The sequence below is a fragment of the Sarcophilus harrisii genome, chromosome 1 (assembly GCF_902635505.1).
Source record: "Sarcophilus harrisii chromosome 1, mSarHar1.11, whole genome shotgun sequence".
Taxonomy (NCBI): domain Eukaryota; kingdom Metazoa; phylum Chordata; class Mammalia; order Dasyuromorphia; family Dasyuridae; genus Sarcophilus; species Sarcophilus harrisii.
In genome coordinates this window covers 344,601,090-344,622,658 of record NC_045426.1, presented here as the reverse complement: position 1 = coordinate 344,622,658, position 21,569 = coordinate 344,601,090, and the positions used below count along the sequence as shown (strand labels likewise).

General features: G+C 38.5%; 2 protein-coding genes across 7 annotated transcripts in view; one reads left to right on the top strand and one right to left on the bottom strand.

Annotated features, from left to right (window-relative positions):
* The window catches only part of IFT140 (intraflagellar transport 140), a 198,496-nt gene extending 183,804 nt beyond the window's left edge, over window positions 1-14,692 (top strand). For 2 of the 3 annotated variants that reach the window (XM_031945784.1, XM_031945785.1), the window contains exons 20-30: window positions 1,129-1,319; window positions 2,266-2,361; window positions 3,110-3,242; window positions 3,394-3,537; window positions 3,691-3,819; window positions 6,583-6,765; window positions 7,656-7,862; window positions 8,960-9,172; window positions 9,263-9,429; window positions 11,520-11,661; window positions 14,203-14,692. In XM_031945784.1, the coding sequence (XP_031801644.1) occupies window positions 1,129-1,319; window positions 2,266-2,361; window positions 3,110-3,242; window positions 3,394-3,537; window positions 3,691-3,819; window positions 6,583-6,765; window positions 7,656-7,862; window positions 8,960-9,172; window positions 9,263-9,429; window positions 11,520-11,661; window positions 14,203-14,409 (1,812 nt within the window). In that variant the 3' untranslated portion in view covers window positions 14,410-14,692. The remainder of the gene's footprint in view (window positions 1-1,128; window positions 1,320-2,265; window positions 2,362-3,109; window positions 3,243-3,393; window positions 3,538-3,690; window positions 3,820-6,582; window positions 6,766-7,655; window positions 7,863-8,959; window positions 9,173-9,262; window positions 9,430-11,519; window positions 11,662-14,202) is intronic. The other variant, XM_031945786.1, reaches the window with a different exon arrangement.
* A 1,443-nt stretch (window positions 14,693-16,135) lies between these two features.
* Window positions 16,136-21,569, bottom strand: part of TELO2 (telomere maintenance 2) — a 34,152-nt gene continuing 28,718 nt past the window's right edge. For all 4 annotated transcript variants that reach the window (XM_003761995.4, XM_012543279.3, XM_031945788.1 and 1 more), the window contains exons 19-21: window positions 21,172-21,236; window positions 20,262-20,377; window positions 16,136-16,752 (exon numbers count right to left, since the gene is read on the bottom strand). In XM_003761995.4, the coding sequence (XP_003762043.1) occupies window positions 16,649-16,752; window positions 20,262-20,377; window positions 21,172-21,236 (285 nt within the window). In that variant the 3' untranslated portion in view covers window positions 16,136-16,648. The remainder of the gene's footprint in view (window positions 16,753-20,261; window positions 20,378-21,171; window positions 21,237-21,569) is intronic.

The window sequence follows — 21,569 nt, the reverse complement described above, 5'->3', positions numbered from 1 at the left end:
CTTCATGATCCCATTTGGGATTTTCTTGGCAGAGATACTGAAGTGGCTTGCCATTTTCTTCTTCAGCCCATTTTACCGATGAGTAAACTGAGGCAAATAGGGTTAAGTATCTGAGACTGGTTTTGAAGATGTATCTTCCTGTCTTAAGGGCTGGCACTGCATCCACTGTGCCCTCTATATGCTGTAAGAAGCTTAAAATGGAACTTGAGTGAAGGAATAACTAGGCCAAATCTGTGCACTGAGTTGATATTTTGGCAGCTATGTAAAAGGATTGAAAAAGGGCAAGAAGATGAGTTAGCAGTTTGTTATAGTAGGCTAGATAGATGTAATAAGAATAACTCCAAGGTTACCTGGTAAGTTATTTGAATAATCTTTGAGATGAAGTGAACTTCCCCCCTTAAAAATCAATAAAGGAAAAGAGGATAAAAAAGAAGGGAGAAAAAACCGTGATGGTGAACTTCATAGATATTGAACAAAAAGAGGTAGGGTAGAAAGGCAGAGTTAACACTTAACAAGTGGTCAGGTAGACTTTGGGAAAGTTGTTTTTTAAATGCATTGGGATTAATTCACAGCTGAGTCACTTATTTCCCACAGCATCTTGTTTTAAAAATAATTGTCATATTAGGCTTAGGTTTTAATTTTACATTTGACCTGTTGTGAGTATTCTCTAAATATCTATTTGTGGCAGATCTTTTTACTGGAAGCAATTCTATCAGTAACCAGATTGAGTATATTTATGTTTTTAAGTATTTTGATTTTTTTTTTTTTTTTTTTTTTTTTTTTTTTTTTTTTTTTTTTTTTTTTTTTTTTTTTTTGCAGTTCCATTCGGTCTGTTATAGGTTCCTTCAGAGCAAAGACTACCTTTGATTTCTTCAGCCTAGGGTTCAGAACATCTTATTAACTGGCTGTTCAGTAACTGTTTTTTGAATGTCTGTTGTGCCTAGCATAGTAGTAGGTAGTTTGATTTTCAGCTCTTCAAGGGATAGAACTAACAGATTAATGTATGTATTCAAACTATGTAACTTTCCCCCCTTTGTAGCCCAAGAATCTTCTTATGTAGGATGACTTAGGAAATTTGCCTCTCCTTCTTGATTACATGTTTCTCTTTCTTTACTCCTTCCCCTCCAGGAAGATGCAGAGTATCTGTACAAAAAATGCAAACGTTATGACTTATTGAACAAATTCTACCAGGCTTCAGACCAGTGGCAGAAAGCAGTGGAAATAGCTGAGACCCATGACCGAGTTCACCTCCGTACCACTTATTACAACTATGCCAAGCACTTAGAGGCCACAGCAGACTGCACCCTGGCCCTGAGCTAGTGAGTGATGGAGAGCAGGAGGGGAGCGTACAAAGGAATGTGGGTGCTCTGGTTCTTCCTCAGACTAATTCTGGGATTTTTTTTTCACTTAGCTAATTAATAGTTTTGGACTTCCACCTCTCCTTTTGTACCCTTATGAGGTAAACCTCTCATGATCAAGGAATGATGTCCATTGGTACAGACACCATAAGCTAAGATCACAAGACAGAAGCACTACAGAAAAATTTGTTAGCTCATATAGAAAGCTAATTATGCCTTTAAAACCACACACACACACACACACACACACCCCATTTAGTTTTGATATTCCAGGAGCTTCAAGAGAATTAATAGGTTCTTTTTTTTTTTTTTAACAAATGATATGATTTGGTTTTCATATAGACCACATACACAGCTGTGCATCTTTTTTATGAATCACTCTGAGAGTCATAGAATTAACACATTAGTTTAATTGCTTTATCATTTTGGGGGCTTGATGGGATTTTTTTGGTAAGAAAAACTGCCCACTTTGGAGAACATAACTTTTATAATGTTTACCCAAGCTCAGAAAGATATTCTCCACCTCCAGAAGGGGAACAGCTTATTTCCAAATGGGTTTCTTCCATATATGATTTGTTTCATTGGCATTTGTAAGTCATGACAATTATAAATAGTATGCCTGGCACTGCAACAGGATGTGCCCAAATATATATAGTCATTGACTTGACAGCCCAAAAAATCCATAACAAAGCTACAGACCTAAATAGCAACATTCAAACATTTGGCAAGTCTTTACTTGCCTTATACCTATGTTATCAACTAATTTATTTTCCACTTCTGTTCTATTCTTATTGGGGAGCAAAAAGGTGTGGTGATTACAAAATAAAATCTTGTAATGGATAGAAAATACTTTAAAATGATACTTACATGTATCAGTCTTAATCTTTTATTATTATTTTATAAACAGCTATGAGAAGTCAGACACACACAGGTTTGAGGTGCCAAGGATGCTCTCAGAAGATCTACAGTCTTTGGAGATTTACATCAATAAAATGAAAGATAAGTAAGTCCTGTTGCTGACCTGGCCCTGGAGGTTTGGATTTTGAGAATTCAGAAGTGTTTCTAACATGATTGAGGTTGTTTTAGAAGCTGTTTTCTCTGTCATGGAGATTTGAATCTAATTTCTGGATTTGAGCCTGGTATGCAAAGAGATTATGAAGAGCATATAGAATTGACTCTGGGAGACTTGGAAGTTGTTTTTTTTCCATATCATAAGTCTATGAATGAATCTCATTAGATTTCTTGTACATAAGGTTTTCTTTTCAAGTGAGATTTTTCTCAGGACATTAGGAACATGATTTTCAGCCATATTCCATCTTGTTTCCTAAATGAGTCATTTCCTATCTAAAACATTTTTGGAGGCAAAAACATGAAGAACAGTCAAAAATTGATCCAGAAATGTGGCCTCTAACAAAAACAGTAATGATTGAGAAAAAAGGCCCATTTTTTCTTCCATGCCTTCTAATATCTTTCTTCATTGTCACCTGTAGTACTCCATCGATGACAATGTGACTCCTCAGCAATGAAGATAAACCCCTAATGAACAGAATCTGAACTGAGATCTCTTTATCTGCTATCTGATGACCCATATTTTGAAGTGATAAGATCTCCCCTAATAATGGGAAATTAAAGCTAGTATTTTTTGAAGCATCAAGTTGGAAGCCTAGGCAGGGCTTCACATGAGGCTGGGAGGACAGAACAAGGTCACATCAACAGAAACACGCAAAATGTGATCTTACTGTGCTTTGTAGGAGCCTGTGGAAATGGTGGGCCCAGTACTTAGAAAGCCAAGCAGACATGGACTCAGCACTACGGTATTATGAATTGGCTCAGGATTATTTCTCTCTTGTTCGTATTTATTGCTTCCAAGGTAACATTCAAAAGGTAAGATCACTTTAAAAAATTTTTTTTTAATTTTTAAAAAATTTGGTAAGATCACTTTTGAAAGATATATAATAGCTGGGCTAGGGAAGTCTTTGTCCTGTTTAGGTAAAAAGCAAGACCAGCCCAAATTTAATGTGGATTTCTTTTTTAGGCTGCTGAAATAGCCAATGAAACAGGGAACTGGGCAGCATCATATCATCTGGCTCGTCAGTATGAAAGTCAAGAGGAAATCAAACAGGCCGTCCATTTCTATACAAGGGCCCAAGCCTTTAATAATGCCATCCGTTTATGTAAGGTAGGTTCCAAGAACTTGGCCAGAGCAGAGACTCTTTCAGAAACATTTTTAGAGCAGTGTAGATGTACCATTAGAAGATCACTTTCTATAGAGAAGCTAGAATATATTGGTAAAGAAACTTTACTCAGAAACTTATCTTTCTCTTCTTCCCAGGAAAACAACTTAGATGACCAATTAATGAATTTGGCTTTGTTGAGTTCCCCAGAAGATATGATTGAAGCAGCACGATATTATGAGGAGAAGGGAGAACAAATGGACAGAGCAGTCATGTTATATCACAAGGTAAATAGGGATCCTATCCATTACTGAATTTATAATTTGAAGAATATTGATTTCTGATATATTCAGAGGATTTGAGTTCATTTTAGGTTCTTCGGGTGTCAGTAGAGCCCTAGAACTAAAGTTGGGTGACTGGTTAAAGCATTTGTTTTCACCCGAGTTGAAGAAAAGACTGATGGATGAAAATACTCTGACCATTTTCCTTCTTTTGGGAGTATCCACATCTCATTCAGTTTCCCCAATCTCTCCCCACACTCCATCCCTCATGTTTCACAGTGGCTTCCCTAGTCTCCAATTCTTGTATGTACTGCATTAGTTCATGCTTACAGCTGGATGGTTTTTAGGTTCATAGAGTTGGAGGGACTTTAATTGATGTTTATAATTTCAATATAATTGATATTTTTTTCAATCCTATATAGTGAACATTTTTTAAAAACATTCCATGAAGGCTGACTGTCAGAGGTATCAGTGACCAAAAAAAAAAAAAAAAAAAAAAAAAACATGCTCTGTTTAATGAAAATTTATCATTCTATCTCTGATTTTTCTCTCCTAAACCTATTCTTCAACCTCACCATGATCTTTTGTCTCCATTCATTTTTAAAATCTCCACCCTTTAATTACCCAGTTCAGCTATCTCTGTTCTCAGATCTTTATATCCTTACCCTATTAATACAAGTAACTATCAAACTCCAACCTTGAACTACTCCAACCATTTGCCTCTGTTCCTATTCATGTGCTGCAAAATAGAGCCATGAAACCAAGTTGACCAGACCCACCACACACATTTACATTATCTAATAGCTCTGCTCATTTGCAGAAAGGTAATCCTTTCACTATTCCTAATGATTCTCCATCTTTCTTCTCACAGATGTGCCAAAGCTTTTCTTCTCTCCTTATATTTCTCATTGTTCCCTTTCCACCCTCTCTGCTAAGGACCTCACTACACTCTTTATTGAGAAAAGAGGCAATTTGCTGTGAGCTCTCTCATCTTTTCATCTCAAAAACCCTTGACATCATCTGCTTACTCCTTTACTGCAAGATCCGACAAGGTCAAACATCTACATTTACCTTGATTCCATCTCAATTTTGTTTAATAAATGATCTCCATTCAAACATTCCCGCTCTACTCTTCAGTCCCTGAAAAAAAATGGTCTAATCTCGTTGCCTTCCCTTCCTTTCTCTCTTCTCACTTCTTTACTTCCTGGCTTCCAAATTCATCACTCATCCAAAACTATTTTCTCTAATATCACCATTGTTCTTCCACTTGCCAAATTCAATCCCTCAATCCTCTCTGCAGTATCTTTTACTGTTGAACATTCTTTTTTTCAGGGTACTTTCTCTTCTGTTGTGTGTGTGTGTATAGTACTATTTCATCCTGGTTCTCATCAATCTCATTCTTTCTCAGTCTCTTCTGCTGGCTAATCATATTATATGTCTCTCTAGTCTATCACTTGATGATCTCATTAGCTCCCAGCGCCTACATATACTCTCTATGTTGATGACTCCCAAATCCTTACATCTAGCCTTAGTGTCTCTCCTGAGGTCTAGTTCCATATTACCAGCTGTCTATATAAAAATGAATCCCATGGAAAATGCCATCCACATCCAGAGAGAAAACTATAGAGACTGAATGTAGTATTTTCATTTTCTGTTTTCTTTCTCACAGTTTTTTTTCCCTTTTGGTCGATTTTTCTTGTACAACATGACAAATATGGAAATGTTTAAAAGAATTGCACATTTTTAACCTATATCAGATGGCATGTTATCTTGAGGAGGGGGGAAAGAGAGAGAGGGAGAACAATTTAGAACACAAAGTTTTACAAAAGCAAATGTTTAAAACTATTCTTACATGTATTTGTAAAAAATTTTAAATTTTTCAATAGTATTTTATTTTAAAATGAATTCCAAAGACATCTCAGACTCAACATGTCTGGAACAGAGCTCAGCTTCTTCTGTTCCAAATCTACCTCTCTTCCAAACTCCCTATCTTCCCTCAAGGGAGAATTTGCCCTTCCATTCACTGAAGTTGATAGTCCTCATTATCATCCTTGACTCCTCACTCCACAGACAAATGGATGCCAAATCTTACTTATCCTTCTTCAGTCTACCTTGCCCAAGTCCCCTTCTCTCTATTCACACAGCCACCCTTGTCATTTGGATTCTTACATCTTTCCCATGGACCTAGTCGTCTGTTGGGTGGCCCCACCGCAAGTCTTTCCCCACTCCAATTGATCCTTTACACGGTGGCCAGAGTGATCTGACCATGTCATTTCAGTACTCCTACAGCTTCTTGGAGCATTAAATAGAAACTCCTGTTTGGTCTTGAAAAAGCCTTTCATAACCTGACCCCTTCCCACTTTTGAACCTAATAATACAATTCTTCTCTTCCCACACTTTAAACAGACTAACCTCCTTGCTGTTCGTCCAACACTCCATCCTTATCTCAGCACTTCCCTCCAGATGTGCCCCTTGTCTGGAATGATCTCTCCTCTGCCCCAAAAGCCTGCTCTTTCTTCTGGACTCTGTTCAAACAGTTCCTGATCCCCTGATGGCCAACATCCTTGCTCCTTAAACCACCTCAATGGTTAGATGGGTAGAAACAGGAGACACACACCCAAACATTATTTCCCCTAATAGATTGGGAGCTCCTTGAAAGCAGACTTTTTATTTTTGTCTTTGTATCTCCAGTACTTTACACAGTGACCACTATAAATATTTCCTGGGTGCTTAGAATTCCAGTTCAAAGGACTATCTTGTTTTCTACAGGCTGGCCACTTTTCTAAAGCTTTGGAATTGGCATTTGCCACCCAGCAGTTTGTGGCTCTGCAGCTGATTGCCGAGGACTTGGATGAGAAGTCAGACCCAGCCCTTCTAGCTCGCTGTTCTGACTTCTTCATTGAGCACAGTCAGTACGAGAAGGCAGTAGAACTGTTGTTGGCAGCCAAGAAGGTAAATACCTTCATTCTAGCTCCTTCTAAGCCCCCAGATATGAAATGAGAGAACAGAAAGAGGAAGGGGTGCCATTATTTAAAAGACTCCCTTTATCCAGAGCCTTTGTCCATAAGTCACATTTTAGACTTCTATTTCATCCTTTTTATTCCACCATCAAAAGGTACTCTAACTTCTTGCAACTAAGGGACAAATATTCTTATATGGCTACCATCCAAAGAAGTAGTCGGGTAGACCCCATCCTAAAGGTACAAAGAGGAACGGAAAAGAAATTCCCCTTGTTTTAGTGTTACCGGGATTCATTACTGCAGCTGTAAGCAAATGTACTTTGTAGTCATGGCCTCACACGGTAGCCAGTGAGCTATAAGAATTCTTTTCTTTTTGTAAATTCTTTTCAGGTGGAAAAAAAAATTCCACAGACATTATATGGTTTCTTAAACATACTTAGCTTATGCATGTTGAAAAAAATTCTGTTTCTCCTATCCATACTGAAAATAACTCACAAATTGACAATACCTTTGTCCTTCTACCTTTTGAATAGGTATTTTATTTGATAACATTTGATTCCATATCCTTTGCTTCCATTTTCCTCCAGTGAAAATGAGATTGCTTTCCCATGTTAAGTGCCAGGTATGGCATGTTGCCAGGTCTTCTGCATTGCTCCCTCAGTGGTATCCACAACTTTCACCTTTTCCTAGGAGCTTTCGGAGACATCAATATGAATCACCATCTAAGCAACTAATAGAACCTGCTCTTTCTGAAAGGAGAGTACCCAGGCCTGCCCAGAAATCTAAGGACAAGGGCAAATTCAGGAGCACCCTCAGCCCCAATAGTATGGTCAGCAACGCACAAGGGACAGTAGGGTCTTAGTTTCTATTGTTTGATTTCAGTACCAGGATGCCCTTCAGCTTTGTCTAGAGCAAAACATGATCATCACTGAGGAGATGGCAGAAAAGATGACAGTCTCTAAAGAGTCTAAGGACCTTTCTGAGGAATCACGGCGGGAACTGCTGGAACAAATTGCAAACTGCTGTATGCGTCAAGGCAACTACCATTTAGCTACCAAGAAGTACACTCAAGCAGGAAATAAACTGAAGGTAAACCTGGCCATGGTGGGGACAATGTTCATAATGGGGATCTATGAGAGAGTATCACAGGGTATTGAAAGGGCTGATGAGTTTAATTACTAGGTACTAAATGGCTTTCATATGTCCGAATGATTACTGAAAATAAGCACAGAGCATCTCTTGCACATAAAGAAGAAAATATTGATTTGCCTGCAACTTTTTTTTTCCTTATCACCTTAGTTCAAATTCATATCACCTCTTGCCTAGATTTACTCCCCTATATTGTCTTCCTGCAGTCCAGTCTATCCTTTACACAGTTATCAAAGTGTTTTTCTTCAGCACAGATCTGATCATGGTACATCGCAACTAAACAAACTCTCGTGGTTCCTATTGCTGCTATGAAAAAATACAAACTCCTCTGTGTGGCTTTTGAAGAACATCAGAATCTGGCACCACTCTTTCTTTCCCACTATTACATCACTCCCATACTCTGGTCCACTCAAATTGGTCTTTTTATTTCTTAGTTCTAACCCTCTATTGTGCATCTTTGTGTCTCAGCACTGGTTTGTCCCTCACAACTGGAATACAATACCTTCCTTCCTCTACTGGGTCTCATAAAATTGCTCACTTCCTTCAAACTCAGCTCAAGTGTCCCACTTTCTTCACAAAACCTTTTTAGACCCTCTCACTCCATCCTCCACTTTGCAATAATTCTGTTCCCATCTACTTCCCTTGATAGAGGTAAAGTTCCTGGGAGCAGGATGTTTCACTTCTTCTTTCTCTGTCTCTTGCACATGGCACACAGGCTAGGTGATGAGGAAATGATTGTGTATTATCTCTGCAAGCAGTAGTGAAGAGCTTCTCTGTATTTGTTTATCAAATGAACTCCTGCAAGATCAGTGAGAAATTATGAGGTTTTTTTTTAACCAGGATATGTCAAAGAATAATGAAGCATTTCACTCTAAGTACAGAATATTGAGGTCTCCCCTACATAGGCAAAAACAAATAACCCTACAGTTTTTGAGATTTTCTTTGTTGAATTTAATACAGCTAGAGAATTTCCTTTTCAATTTATTTCCTAGCCCCATTGTGTTAATGTTGGCCTCTCATATCTTATCTCTCTCCAGGCCATGAGAGCTTTGCTGAAGTCTGGGGACACTGAGAAAATTGTGTTTTTTGCGGGCGTCTCTAGGCAAAAGGAAATTTATATCATGGCTGCCAACTACTTACAATCTCTGGACTGGCGCAAAGAGCCAGAGATTATGAAGAACATCATCAGCTTCTACACCAAAGGGAGGGCCTTGGACCTTTTGGCTGGTTTTTATGATGCCTGTGCCCAAGTACATATTCTCTTTTCATTTTGGCAGGTACGTGGGAATATGGGAGGTCAAACCTCACACATTCATTCTTGGTTGGTTTTATCTATGCAGGTGGAGATTGATGAATATCAAAATTATGACAAAGCCCATGGAGCACTGACTGAAGCCTACAAGTGCCTTTCAAAGGCCAAAGCAAAGAGTCCCATGGAGCAAGAGACCAAGCTAGCACAGTTACAAAGTAAGATGACTCTCGTGAAAAGATTCATCCAAGCCCGAAGGTAAATCTTATTGTTATGTTTTAGAATTACAGAAAAAAATAAATTGGTTCTTTTTAGACCCTGAGTGCCAAACCAGGAGTAGTAATGGAAGTTACAAATTTAGATTTGTTTTAAAAAACATGAAACTTCCTAGTTAATAAAACTATCCAAAAGTGGAATGGACTGCCTCAAGACACAGTAAGTCTTCTCTCCTTGGAAGTCTTCAAGCAGATGCTAGCTATTTGTCATGTATAATGGGGATCCAGTGAATGTTGGCACAAAGAACAACCCCTGAGATCTCCTCTACCAAAAACAACAGAGAGCACTAGAGTTTTTAATATCTTTCTGCTGAATAATTTATTTTTCAAAGCCATATACACCTTATTCCAATAGTGTTGCCATTGCTCAAAGTATTAATGGTAATCACTTTCAAAGCAGGGGGTACATTCTTTTATGTATCCTCTTTGATGATAAATCTTTGTCCTTTCAAAATAGATTTGATTTGGGGGGACAAATTTGATAAGTATGGCACCTACTGTGTGCTAGACCCTGTGCTTAGTGCTTTTATCATCATCTCATTTGATCCTCAAAACCATCCTGAGAGGTAGGTGCTATCATATTAACTCCATTTGACAGATGAAGCAACTGAAGCAAACAAGGAATAAGTGACTTGCCCAGGGTCACACAACTAGTAAGTGTTTGAGTTTTGGTCAAAGCAAGATTGGACTAGAGTATTGGGCTTGTAAAATGGCTCTGAAAGCATCTCTCAAAAATGATTGCCAGGAATTTTTTGAAGAATTGCAGTGTGGTGGCAAGTTTTCCAAACTGAATATTTTAAGGGAAAGCATAAGCACATTAATATTGGTTTCTTTAAAAATCCATCTCATCATCTTTATTTTTGTAAGGAAAATAACGACTACCTGTGAGGGAGTGCTACAATAGTTTCAGGCCCTAAAAGTTACTCTTTAAGGCAGGGGTCCTCAAACTTTTTAAATAGAGGGCCAGTTCACTGTCCCTTAGTCTGTTGGAGGGCCAGACTATAGTAAAAACAAAAAACTTTGTTTTGTGGGCCTTTAAATAAAGAAACTTCATAGCCCTGGGTGAGGGGGATAAACGTCCTCAGCTGCTGCATCTGGCCCGAGGGCCATAGTTTGAGGACCCCTGCTTTAAGGGACAATCACCTGGTAAGATTTTGCATGCTTTACAAATGAAATCAAGAGAGGAATTTGGGACCCTTTAACTACTTTATCAAGAATGTGGAGTTCAGAATACAACCATTTTGGAGAGTAGTTTGGAACTATGCTCAAAAAGTTATCAAACTGTGCATACCCTTTGATCCAGCAGTGTTACTACTGGGATTATATCCCAAAGAGATTATAAAGAAGGGAAAGGGACCTGTATGTGCACGAATGTTTGTGGCAGCCCTTTTTGTAGTGGCTAAAAACTGGAAACTGAATGAATGGTTGAATAAATTGTGGTATATGAAAATTATGGAATATTACTGTTCTGTAAGAAATGACCAACAGGATAATTTCAGAAAGACCTGGAGAGACTTACACGAACTGATGCTGAGTGAAATGAGCAGGACCAGGAGATCATTATATACTTCAACAACAATACTATATGATGACCAGTTCTGATGGACCAGGCCATCCTCAGCAACGAGATCAACCAAATCATTTCTAATGGAGCAGTAATGAACTGAACTAGCTATGCCCAGAAAAAGAACTCTGGGGGATGACTAAAAACCATTACATTGAATTCCCAATCCCTATATTTATGCACACCTGCATTTTTGATTTCCTTCACAAGCTAATTGTACAATATTTCAGAGTCTGATTCTTTTTGTACAGCAAAATAACGTTTTGGTCATGTATACTTATTGTGTATCTAATTTATATTTTAATATATTTAACATCTACTGGTCATCCTGCCATCTAGGGGAGGGGGTGGGGGGGTAAGAGGTGAAAAATTGGAACAAGAGGTTTGGCAATTGTTAATGCTGTAAAGTTACCCATGTATATATCCTGTAAATAAAAGGCTATTAAATAATAATTAAAAAAAAAAAAAAAAAAAGAATGTGGAGTTCAGAATGACTTTCCTCTCACCAGGACTTACACAGAAGACCCAAAAGAAGCAGTTAAGCAATGTGAGCTTCTCCTAGAAGAGCCAGATCTGGATATTACTATCCGAATAGGGGATGTCTATGGATTCCTTGTTGAACATTACTTACAAATGGAGGAATACCAAATGGTAAGTGTTGAATTAGTAAGGTTATATAAGGAATTTGCTGGCTTCAATGGCCACGACTATAGGAGTTGAAATTGATCTCAATTTGCTATATCCCAATATTCTTATGAATATTCTTCTATTACTCTGGTTTTCCAAATCAGTTTATCAATAAGCATTTATTAGGCATTTAATATATGCAAGACATTATGCTAAGTGCTGGGATAGAAACGCAAAAACAAAACAGTTCTTGGCCTCAGTAAAAAAAAAATTCACAAGAAACAAAATATCAAAATAATTAAAAAACAAAACTCAAGAATAATGGAGATTTGGCATTACATGATTTCAAATCCTAGAATAAACCAGTAATTATCAATACTTTCTAGTAATGAATAAGAAATAAGAAAAGTTGCTCAGTGAAAGAAATTAAGTAAGCAAACCATAGAAGTTAAGACTTAGCACTCTAATCTTTGATCACCCAAATCACAAAGTGCCAGAGAAAGAACTCTATTTTAGCAATAACTGCTGGGAAAACTAAGTGGCTATAGCAAAAACAGTTTTAGAACAGCAGTTTTCACAATAAATTCCAAATGGAAAAATAAATTTAACATAGTCATATTCTTAAAAAAAAAAAAGCATAGGAAAATGTTATAATAACATCTCATGGTTGTGATAAGGGATGGATGGATTTATAATCAGAAACAATAGAGAGAATATGACTAAATAAAAAATGGTTATGTAATATCAAAAAGCTTTTGCACAAATAAATGTAGCCAGAATAAAGTACAGACTTGACTAAATAGCTGGGGGAAAAAAATCAATGAAATTGAAATGAAAGATCTTCAATAAATTGAAACAAATCTTAAGTTTATGAGCCATTTGCTCTTCTCAACAATTCAGTGATTCAAGGCAATTCCATAGATAGCATCTATGCTATACACATCCAGAGGAAAAACTATGGAGACTGAATGTGGATTGAAACATAGTGTTTTCACCTTTTTGTTGTTTGCTTTTTTTTTCTTTCTCGCAAATTTTTTCCTTTTGATCTGATTTTTCTTGCACATGACAAATATGGAAAAATGTTTTAAAGAATTCTCCATATTTAACCTATATCAGGGAAGGGGGAAATAACAGAGAAAGAAAAATTTGAAAGTTGTATGAAAATGGATGTTAAAAACTATCATTACATGTGTTTGGAAACATAAAATACTATTTTTAAAAAATAATAAATTAAAATTGAATAAAGTGTAAGTAGAAAAGAAGATGATTCACCATATATATATATATATATATATATATATATATATATATATATATAATGAGCCATTTGTTAATAGACTAACATCAGGATATTTTTTCAAAATAAGTGCTCAAAATAGCCCACAATCAGAGAAATGAAAATTAAGATAGCTCTGAGATAACACTTCAAACCCATCAAATTGGCAAAGATTGTAAAAATTGTTGCTGATAGAGATAAAAGAAAACAGGCACTTTTTCTACTTTTTCCACTATTGGTGAATCTATGAAAACAAGAGATAAAATTGCGTGAGAAAATTTTGACCCAGTTATCTTACTATTAAGTTTATATCTTGAGGAAATTATTAATAAGACCTATGTAAATTAAAATATTCATAGCAATACTCTGTAAAATAAAAAAATTGGAGACATGCTATAGACCTAATTGGGTAATAACTAAATAAAATGGCACGTAAAAACTAAAGAACTATATGTCATAATAAATGAAATATACATGAATTCACTTTATGAAATGATAAAGAATGAAACTAAACTAGTATAACCATATAATTACTACATCTGTGTAAATGAAAACAATTTCAAATGGCAACAAAACCCGGTTTAAAAACATTGAATATGATGTTAATTTATAAAGCACACATCCATCCTTTCTCTTAAAAAATGGAAACATACCAGAGTGTGAGATTACATGTACATCAATCACAATTACTCCTTTATATTATTTTAATCCTTATTGGATTAACAAACACTGGGAATTTTACAACGCAGGATATTCACTTGGAAGTATTCTTTGGAGTCCTTTGATATATTAAAACTATTATCAAAAAATGTTTTGGGTTTTTTTTTTTTTAATCTTCAGTGGTTCTCTATATTCTATAGAATAAGATCCAGGTATTAGGACCCTTCATAATCTGGTAGTACAGGGAACTAGCCAAAACCAGATTTAGGATGATGATGCAAATTTTTGCATCAATCATTGAGTCTGAAATATTAATGCATGTCACTTATAACTTGCTGACGACACCAGACTCTTGACAAAAGCTGAGGAACAATTCTGCATTGACTTCTAGGTATAACTATGGTTTTTCCATCAATTTACAAATATTGAAACTATTCTGGCCCTCTTCAGTAAAGATTGAATTTTTTCCCAAATCTACTACAATAAATAGTTTTCCAGGCTCTGTAGCTCATATTAGCATGATACACATGGAGCATAGTCAAAGTATATATAATTATACCTACATTAGTTGTTGTAGGTATGGTGTTGTAGTTTTGGTGAAGGCAAATAACTAGCTATTTTTGACATAGGCCTATAAATACCTTGAGGAGATCCGGAAGAGGCTTCCATCTGCAAATCTGACCTACTATGTGAATCAACGGACCATGGATGCAGTACATCGAGGACTGGGAATCCCACTGAGTCGCATCATGCCTGAGCGAATTCGCCATAATAGTGTAGAAGATGGCAAGGAAGTAGATGAGGAAGTGATAGAGGAGGTAGAAGATGATTCCTAACTGCCCACATACACAGCAGTTAGCAGTTAAATCATATCACATCATTGACTTGCTTTATCTGTGTACTCCTACAGCTGGAAAAGCCACTCATTGCTGATGGGAGGGAAAAAGACCCAAATTGTTGGTTTAAGCACCCAGATTTGCAGCAAGAAGTGGGAAACTTCAAGGGTGGAGATGCCTGAAGGGAAGGCAGACTTTGCTGGTCATGGTGGTGGTTTTATTTTAAAATTTCCACATTGTAAAAAATTACGATTTTATATTTTAAAAGTTGTTTTTATCTTTACGCCTTAATTGTTTTTATCCTATTAATTTTGGGTAGCATAGAAGCCATTAGGATGAAAGGAAGGTATCCAAAATCCAAGGAACAGAATGATACTGTCTTTTTTAGAATTTAAACAGGGATGGGGGTGAAAAGTGCAAAGCAACTCTAACAAAAAAAATTGGGGACTGGACTTAATGACTTCATCCAATATACTCTCAAGGGAGCAAACAATCTAATATAGGGTAGCCCCTTCCTTTATATCTAAAGAGCTGCCTGGAGAAGTGGTGTCAAATTCAAATAGAAACAGATCCCTATAGGCTACGTATTGACTTGGAAAAAACATTTAATAACATCACGGTGGTGTTACATTTTCATCTTTTTTTAAAATAACTTTTTATTGACAGATACATTTTCATCTTGTTAAACATTTCCAGCCCCATTTTCATCCAGTTCTGGCTAGGCTGGGCCCTCTGCTGGCAGGACTGACAGCTTTGGCTTAGATCACTAGTGGTTAGATTATGTGCCTGAGATTCCCACAATCATTGTGTCTGAGGACTTGAATCCATCTCTTTCTGACTTCAAAGCCAGTTCTGTATCAGTAACATTAATGTAAGGACAAGGCAGAGCTAAAGCTGATGATGCTGGTGGCTTCCAATGGGTTTTCCTTATATTGGGGGGAAGATGGCAGGCCTGGGGCTCTGTGCTCCAACAGGAGGAATGACTGGCCCTTAGTGCTACTTCCTACATTGGTGTTTCCTTAGCGCTGAATTCCTTTCCAATTGTTCGACACAAAGCAATCTCGTGGAGAATGAATTCAGCTGTGTCTAAAGAACCTTTTGTCAAGACTGTGCTTAGCTTCTTTAAGAAGCAGGTCTAATACCAGGTTTCCCTATGAGGGTGTTGAGACCCAGGAGTCCCTCAAGAACTGCATTTTCCCCCTCCTCTCTATTCTAGTTCTGGCTATAACGGTCCTTGCCCTTTCTCTCTTCTCAGAGTCATTACAAGGCTTATATGTTCTCCTTATTGGCTCACTTGAGTGTGCTATAAATTGGCAAATGTGCAGTGGAATGAAACTAGCCCAGCAAATTGGTCACCTCAACAAATCTAGTTTGAGCAAAGCTTGTCCCATGGGTGTGCCGCAGAGACTACATCAGGGAAACCAGCCTGGGCCAATCCTTGAAGCCTAGGCCTGTACCCCTTTCAAGACCGGGGAACTTTGCTGTGGCTAGGGTGGACAGAGAGGACGACCTTTATATTCTGTCCTATAGTTATGCCTCTGGGAAAAAGAAGAGCAGCGTCAGGGTCAGAGCTCACAGTCTATGCTATGGGGGCACTGTCCTCGGGCCCAATCTCGGAGAAGTTCTCTTCAAGCAGAGAACTAATGCTACATATTATTAGTGAATCATCCTGCTTCTCCATTCCTTTCCTTCCCCTTCAGTTCCTCTTACAACTGGTGGTTGATGGGGGGCAGAGGGGGATGTTAATGTGAAGAAATTTCACAGGAGGTAAGACCTTTTTTAGCTTTATGACCACACCACATCTTTCACTCTTAACAAGATTCAATGAATCAAGAAACAATTGAATGAGAAATCTTGGAGCTGGCTGCTGCTTCTGGCATGTAGGCGACTCCTTCCATAGCCATCAGTGACCAGTTCTCTGCTCCTGCGGTTTCAGTACAGAGGCAGTGGCTATACAGGGTTTGCTGTATTTTTAGCTGAAGACTCAAAACACACCAGGCTAAAAATAGCATATTCAGTGTGCAGGGGGGAGGGGAGGAAGACAGCAACTCTACTGCGTTTTCCTGCATCTGTACACTCAGTACCGGATATCAATATTTCACAGAGTTGGCTGCCACTACAAAGCCCAGATGTCAGGCCAGGCCCCTGTTTCTCCCTGCCTTCCTCTTTGCCAGCCAGGTGATGGCCCAAAAATCCTTTCAGGTCACCTGTAGGGCCAGGTTAAGGGCAACTGGATTGACTAAGAACCAACTATTTGGAGTTTGTCTTTTAGCTTTTCCATCAGTAGGAGTGCCTGCATGGCCAGCTTCCTACAGTCTTCATCTGGGTCATTCTCTGCTACAACTGTAAAAGAAACAAAATCACATGTTCACAATACTTTGTCTTAAAATGAAAAGGCCTAAGTCCCTGCCAGGCTCCATCCATCATCTTACACATTCAAAGACAAAATATTCTAATTTGAAAACCAATGAAATTAGGGCAAACTGTCTACCTAGTGAGCCTGGAAGTTGAATTCTATGATAACACTAGGATGATTACCCAGAGGGGGGTGGGGGGGGGAAGCCCAGATAACCCCACTTCCACTTTGATTTTTTTAAGTTCCACTTTAGTAGTTAAATGTATTCTTCCTGAGTAAACCCTGTGTTGACTCTCTCAAGACTCCTAAATAAAGAGCATCTTGGCAGGGGTGGGAGGAGAGAGAGAGGAGCACAGGTAATCATGTCTCTCTGGATTGAGAATCACCTTTGAAAAAAGGATTTATAACTTCTTACTAAAGAGGAACTTAAAACTACCTGCCATCATAGTCAAGATAACTAGGGCAGGGAAAGGACATGATAATTCTAGCAAATGTTTGTTAGGGAGAGGGCTCCAGCTATGAGTCTCCTAAGCAGTCAAGGGGCTATTCAATGGAAGAAAGATTCCTCTGAGTGGAACTATTGAGCAGGCTTTATCAATTTCCATAAGCCAACTTTATCATTTAGTCAGTCTTAATTAGAGATTAAAGCAGTCAAGAGAGGCATAAACTAAACCAAGTAGCCTGAATTTTACCCGACAATCAGTTCTGCTTGCTCTGGTCTGGGGGAAGAATTAGCCAACATTTACCAAGTTACACACTATATGGAAAGTAGTAAATAATGGTCATATGCACTTTAAGGTTTTCAAAGAGCTTTACAAACATCTCATTTTCCCCTCCACAATCCTGAGAGAGGTAGGTGCTATTATCCCCATTTTACAATTGAAGAAACTGAGATAAAGGCTAACTGGATCACACTGCTAACAAGTATCTGAGGCTGGATTTTAACTCGGGTCTTCCTAATTCCAGGTCAAGTGTAGGCTTGTACCTTTCCTTGAAGAGGAACTCTGCCATCTCAGCCACTGGCACGTGGAAGGCTCAGGACATTAAATCAGTGCCAATGCTGGGGAGGGGGGGTTCCATGAGAGCTTTCTTTGGAGATCTTCTACCCACCTCAGGAGACCTGGCACCTTACTTAAGTCATCTCAGACTTTGTAAACAATAGGTAGGCACTTTAAATATTTATTGAGATATTTAAATAGATGATGGTACTATCTGTTGTTCTCTTGTATGGATGAGGAATACCATTTGGAGACCTTCCCAGGGAAAGTCTAGGATAAAAATTAGAATCTTAATTCCTCACCACAAAAGCCACTTATCTTTTAAACTCTTGACTATGCATGGGAATCTTTGCTGGCAGCTATTATTTCAGGGGATTTTAATGAGTTTGGCAAAGTAAAAAACCAGGATGCACTCAGGATGTCCAAGTGGGGAGAGACTGGAACAGCAGGGAGGCCACAAGGAAATCCTGTACGCACAGGCCATATGCTTCCAACACAACCTCAAGTCCTGCCCAGCCAGAACTCATGCTGGGGAATGGGATTATTTTTGCAAGTCTACCTCCAGCCTTCTGATCCCAACTCAGTGCTACCCTGAGGGCGAAGCAAAAGAACAGGACCAGAGTACTCAATGAAACTACAAAGTGGCTTAATGTCCCTTTGATGTTCCCATCTCCTTTCATAATGGCAATAACTACTCGTGCTTTTCTAGTGCTCTAAGAATTACAAAGCACTTTTCCTAAAATAATATGAACTATCTAGATAACTATCTCCATTTTGCAGCCGAGAAAACCAAGGCACAATGAGTTAGTGTCAGCCAAGGCCTGAAGACCAATCTTCTGAATGAAATCCGTGCCCTTTCCACACCACCAGACCAAATGGAACTGCTCCTGGAGAAGGCTTAGCCTAACATGCTGTTGGCAAACTTATTGCCACAACTCTGGGCACTCCAGAGGAAGGAAGGCAGCACCAAAAAAGCCATGAATTGAATAGTCAAGTCTTCCCACCACCTCCCTTAATGCTTCCTAGTCACTCTGTAGCTCCATAACTGCCAAGAATTAAGAGGGGAATTCCCTCCCCAGAACTTTGGCAGGAAGCCTGTCATTTGCAAAGAACAAATTTTATGAGAACAAATTAAATCAATGTAGGGAAAGGGTCGCATTAAATCAAGGGAAGTCAATGTACAAAGGTAACAATAGATTCAGCGACTAGAACACTTCTTCCACAGACATGGCCATCTGAGACTGACAGAGGAGGAAGGAACAGGAGGTCTGTCTATGTTAAGAAAATCCATGGAGGATGTACTCAGTCTCCTTTCAATGAGGCAGAAGACACATGGGAAATCAGCTACCAGGGTTCTTTGCATGCTAGCCCCAGATTTCAGTTGAGCCATCTAAAATGAGCTAATAATTCTCAAGCCCTAATTAATTAATTAATTAATTAATTAAACATCCTTAGGTTTGTTTTTTGGGGTTTTTTTTGCTAAAATAAAAGCACCAAGAGGGCAAAAAGTATCATAATGGCATACCATTTATATGCATTAGAACTGAGAGCTGTGAAGTTTGGGGGTATTGATGTGAAAATTCATTCTTCATAGATCATATATTCTGAATTAACTTTTTAAGGTGATTAAGCAATTTAAATCACTGAATTTCCTAGGGAAATACAGATTTAAAAAGATTGGCCTACTACAGCCAATGAGTAGATTTTGGAAACAAACTCCCTGTGGTGACAGGCAGCCATGTCCTGCTGCTCTGGAAGGAAACCCCATGGACCCACCCAGAATTCCTCTCCAAAGTCAGCAATGTGTCATTTCAGGTTCCTGTTGCTGGTCCTCCCTCTTACAGGCACCACATGAGCAGAATGTACTAGTCCAAGGTAAGTCTTTATTTCTATCTTCCCATGATCCTGTGAAGTAACTCTGAACATTCACTCACAAAATCCCTAAACAGCAGCAATAGTGAGGAAATCAGAACTTCCTGTTTCTTTGAAATCTGTATTCAATACAAGCCGGTAGTAGAGTAGTTACTATTACCTCGCACTAACCACATGTATTTGGAATGTGGCTAGGAATGCTGTGTGAACTAGACCATGACAACATGATTGACAGAAGAATGGGAAAATGTAAAAGTTAGGTGCCCAGGCTCAAGAAAAGTGCTTTCTCCTGGATGACCATAAACAAGTCACTTCTCTCAAAGACTCACTTTCCTTAAGTGTAAAATGGGGATATTAACATTCAGACTAATTACCACATATAAATGGTGTGAGGAAAATAAGCTTTATAAATTATTAAGTACTATATAAATTTGAGTTATTTCTATTATCACCAAATCACTGAATTCAAGGTCAGTCTTTTCCTCCCGCTGGCAGTTCACGCCTGCTGCACTCTTGTCAGCTACCCTGATCCACAGGCCATTTTGGGTGTTGTCCAATAAAGAATCCCTCACACAGTCACCTTCTTTCTACGCCAGGCAGGGTTCCGTCACCACCGGGAGGCTTACCTGCCAGCCACGACCTGGTTTCTAGGAGCTCATCTGTCAGATCTCCAAGAAGGCGCTCTGCAGGTACACTCCAGAGTACGGAGGAGATGGAGTACAGAAGGCCTTGACGCACATACCTACCATACAATGATAAATAGATGAGTCGAGTCAGATTCAAATTTCTAGTCCTCCTATATTTGCTGCCTTTAACTTTGTCAGGTTTCTGCAGCAGAAATCAAGTTCCTAGCAAATAAAAACTATCACTATTCTAAAGTGGCTGGTACACAAGAAGGCCCTTCAGAATTGTAGATTCTACTAAACAGAGACCTTTCTTACTGATCAGTAAGGCTGATTCTAACAGCTCTATTCTGGGGTAGCTAGGTGGCACAATGGATAGAGCACCAGCCCTGAAGTCAGGAGGACCTGAGTTCAAATCTGGCCTCAGACACTTAACTCTTCCTAGCTGTGTCACTTAATCCCAATTAAGTCCCTGGGCAAGTCACTTAATCCCAATTGCCTCAGCAGAAAAAACCCAAACAAAAACCCAAAAACTCTACTATCATTAGGCTGGAAACAGGCTTCTATACTTTTCTACACTCTATATAGTAAAGAAAGTTACCGGCCCCAAAAGGGACCAGCAGGTTACCATGTAAAAGTCTTTACATGGACTTCCAAAGAAACCAGTAATGGCTATATTTCACGCCTCTAGAATTGTCCAAATGAAACTGTTCCTCATCTAATTCAATCCCTTTGAAGACTTAATTGCATACTTCTCTCTTATGGAAGATTACGATATGATATTTAAGCAGCTTATTCAAACTCCAAACTGATCCCTGCAAAATTATTCTCCCTCACCAACAATTCATTTTGTCTCAGGTGCCCATAAAAATTCTTTGAAGATGGGAAGATATCCACCAGAAGGTACACTCACGCATCTGTATGAAAACGAAGTGCCCACACAAACTCCAACAGCGTCTTTCCCATTGGCACAGCTGCCTAGAAACACAGACCACAGCTGTTAGGATGTGTACCACCCCAAGGAATTGGGATGCAAAAGGTAAACATTAAGTGTGACCTCTATAGAAAGGTCTACAGCTGGTTTTTGATTCAGTTCCCTGGATTCATTCATTAATGGTTTATAAAGGCTCCAGAATTACACAATCCCACTATATGAGCTTAATGTTAACCTTTACTTCCTTCTCTGAACTCAGAATCAAGTGACCATTAACTCAAGAATTAAGACTGAGGTCACTCCTGGCCCAGTTCAAGGGATCAGACTAATCTCTTGCAAGGTCCTTGTTGTCCCTGGATTTTAGATTTCTTCTTGGT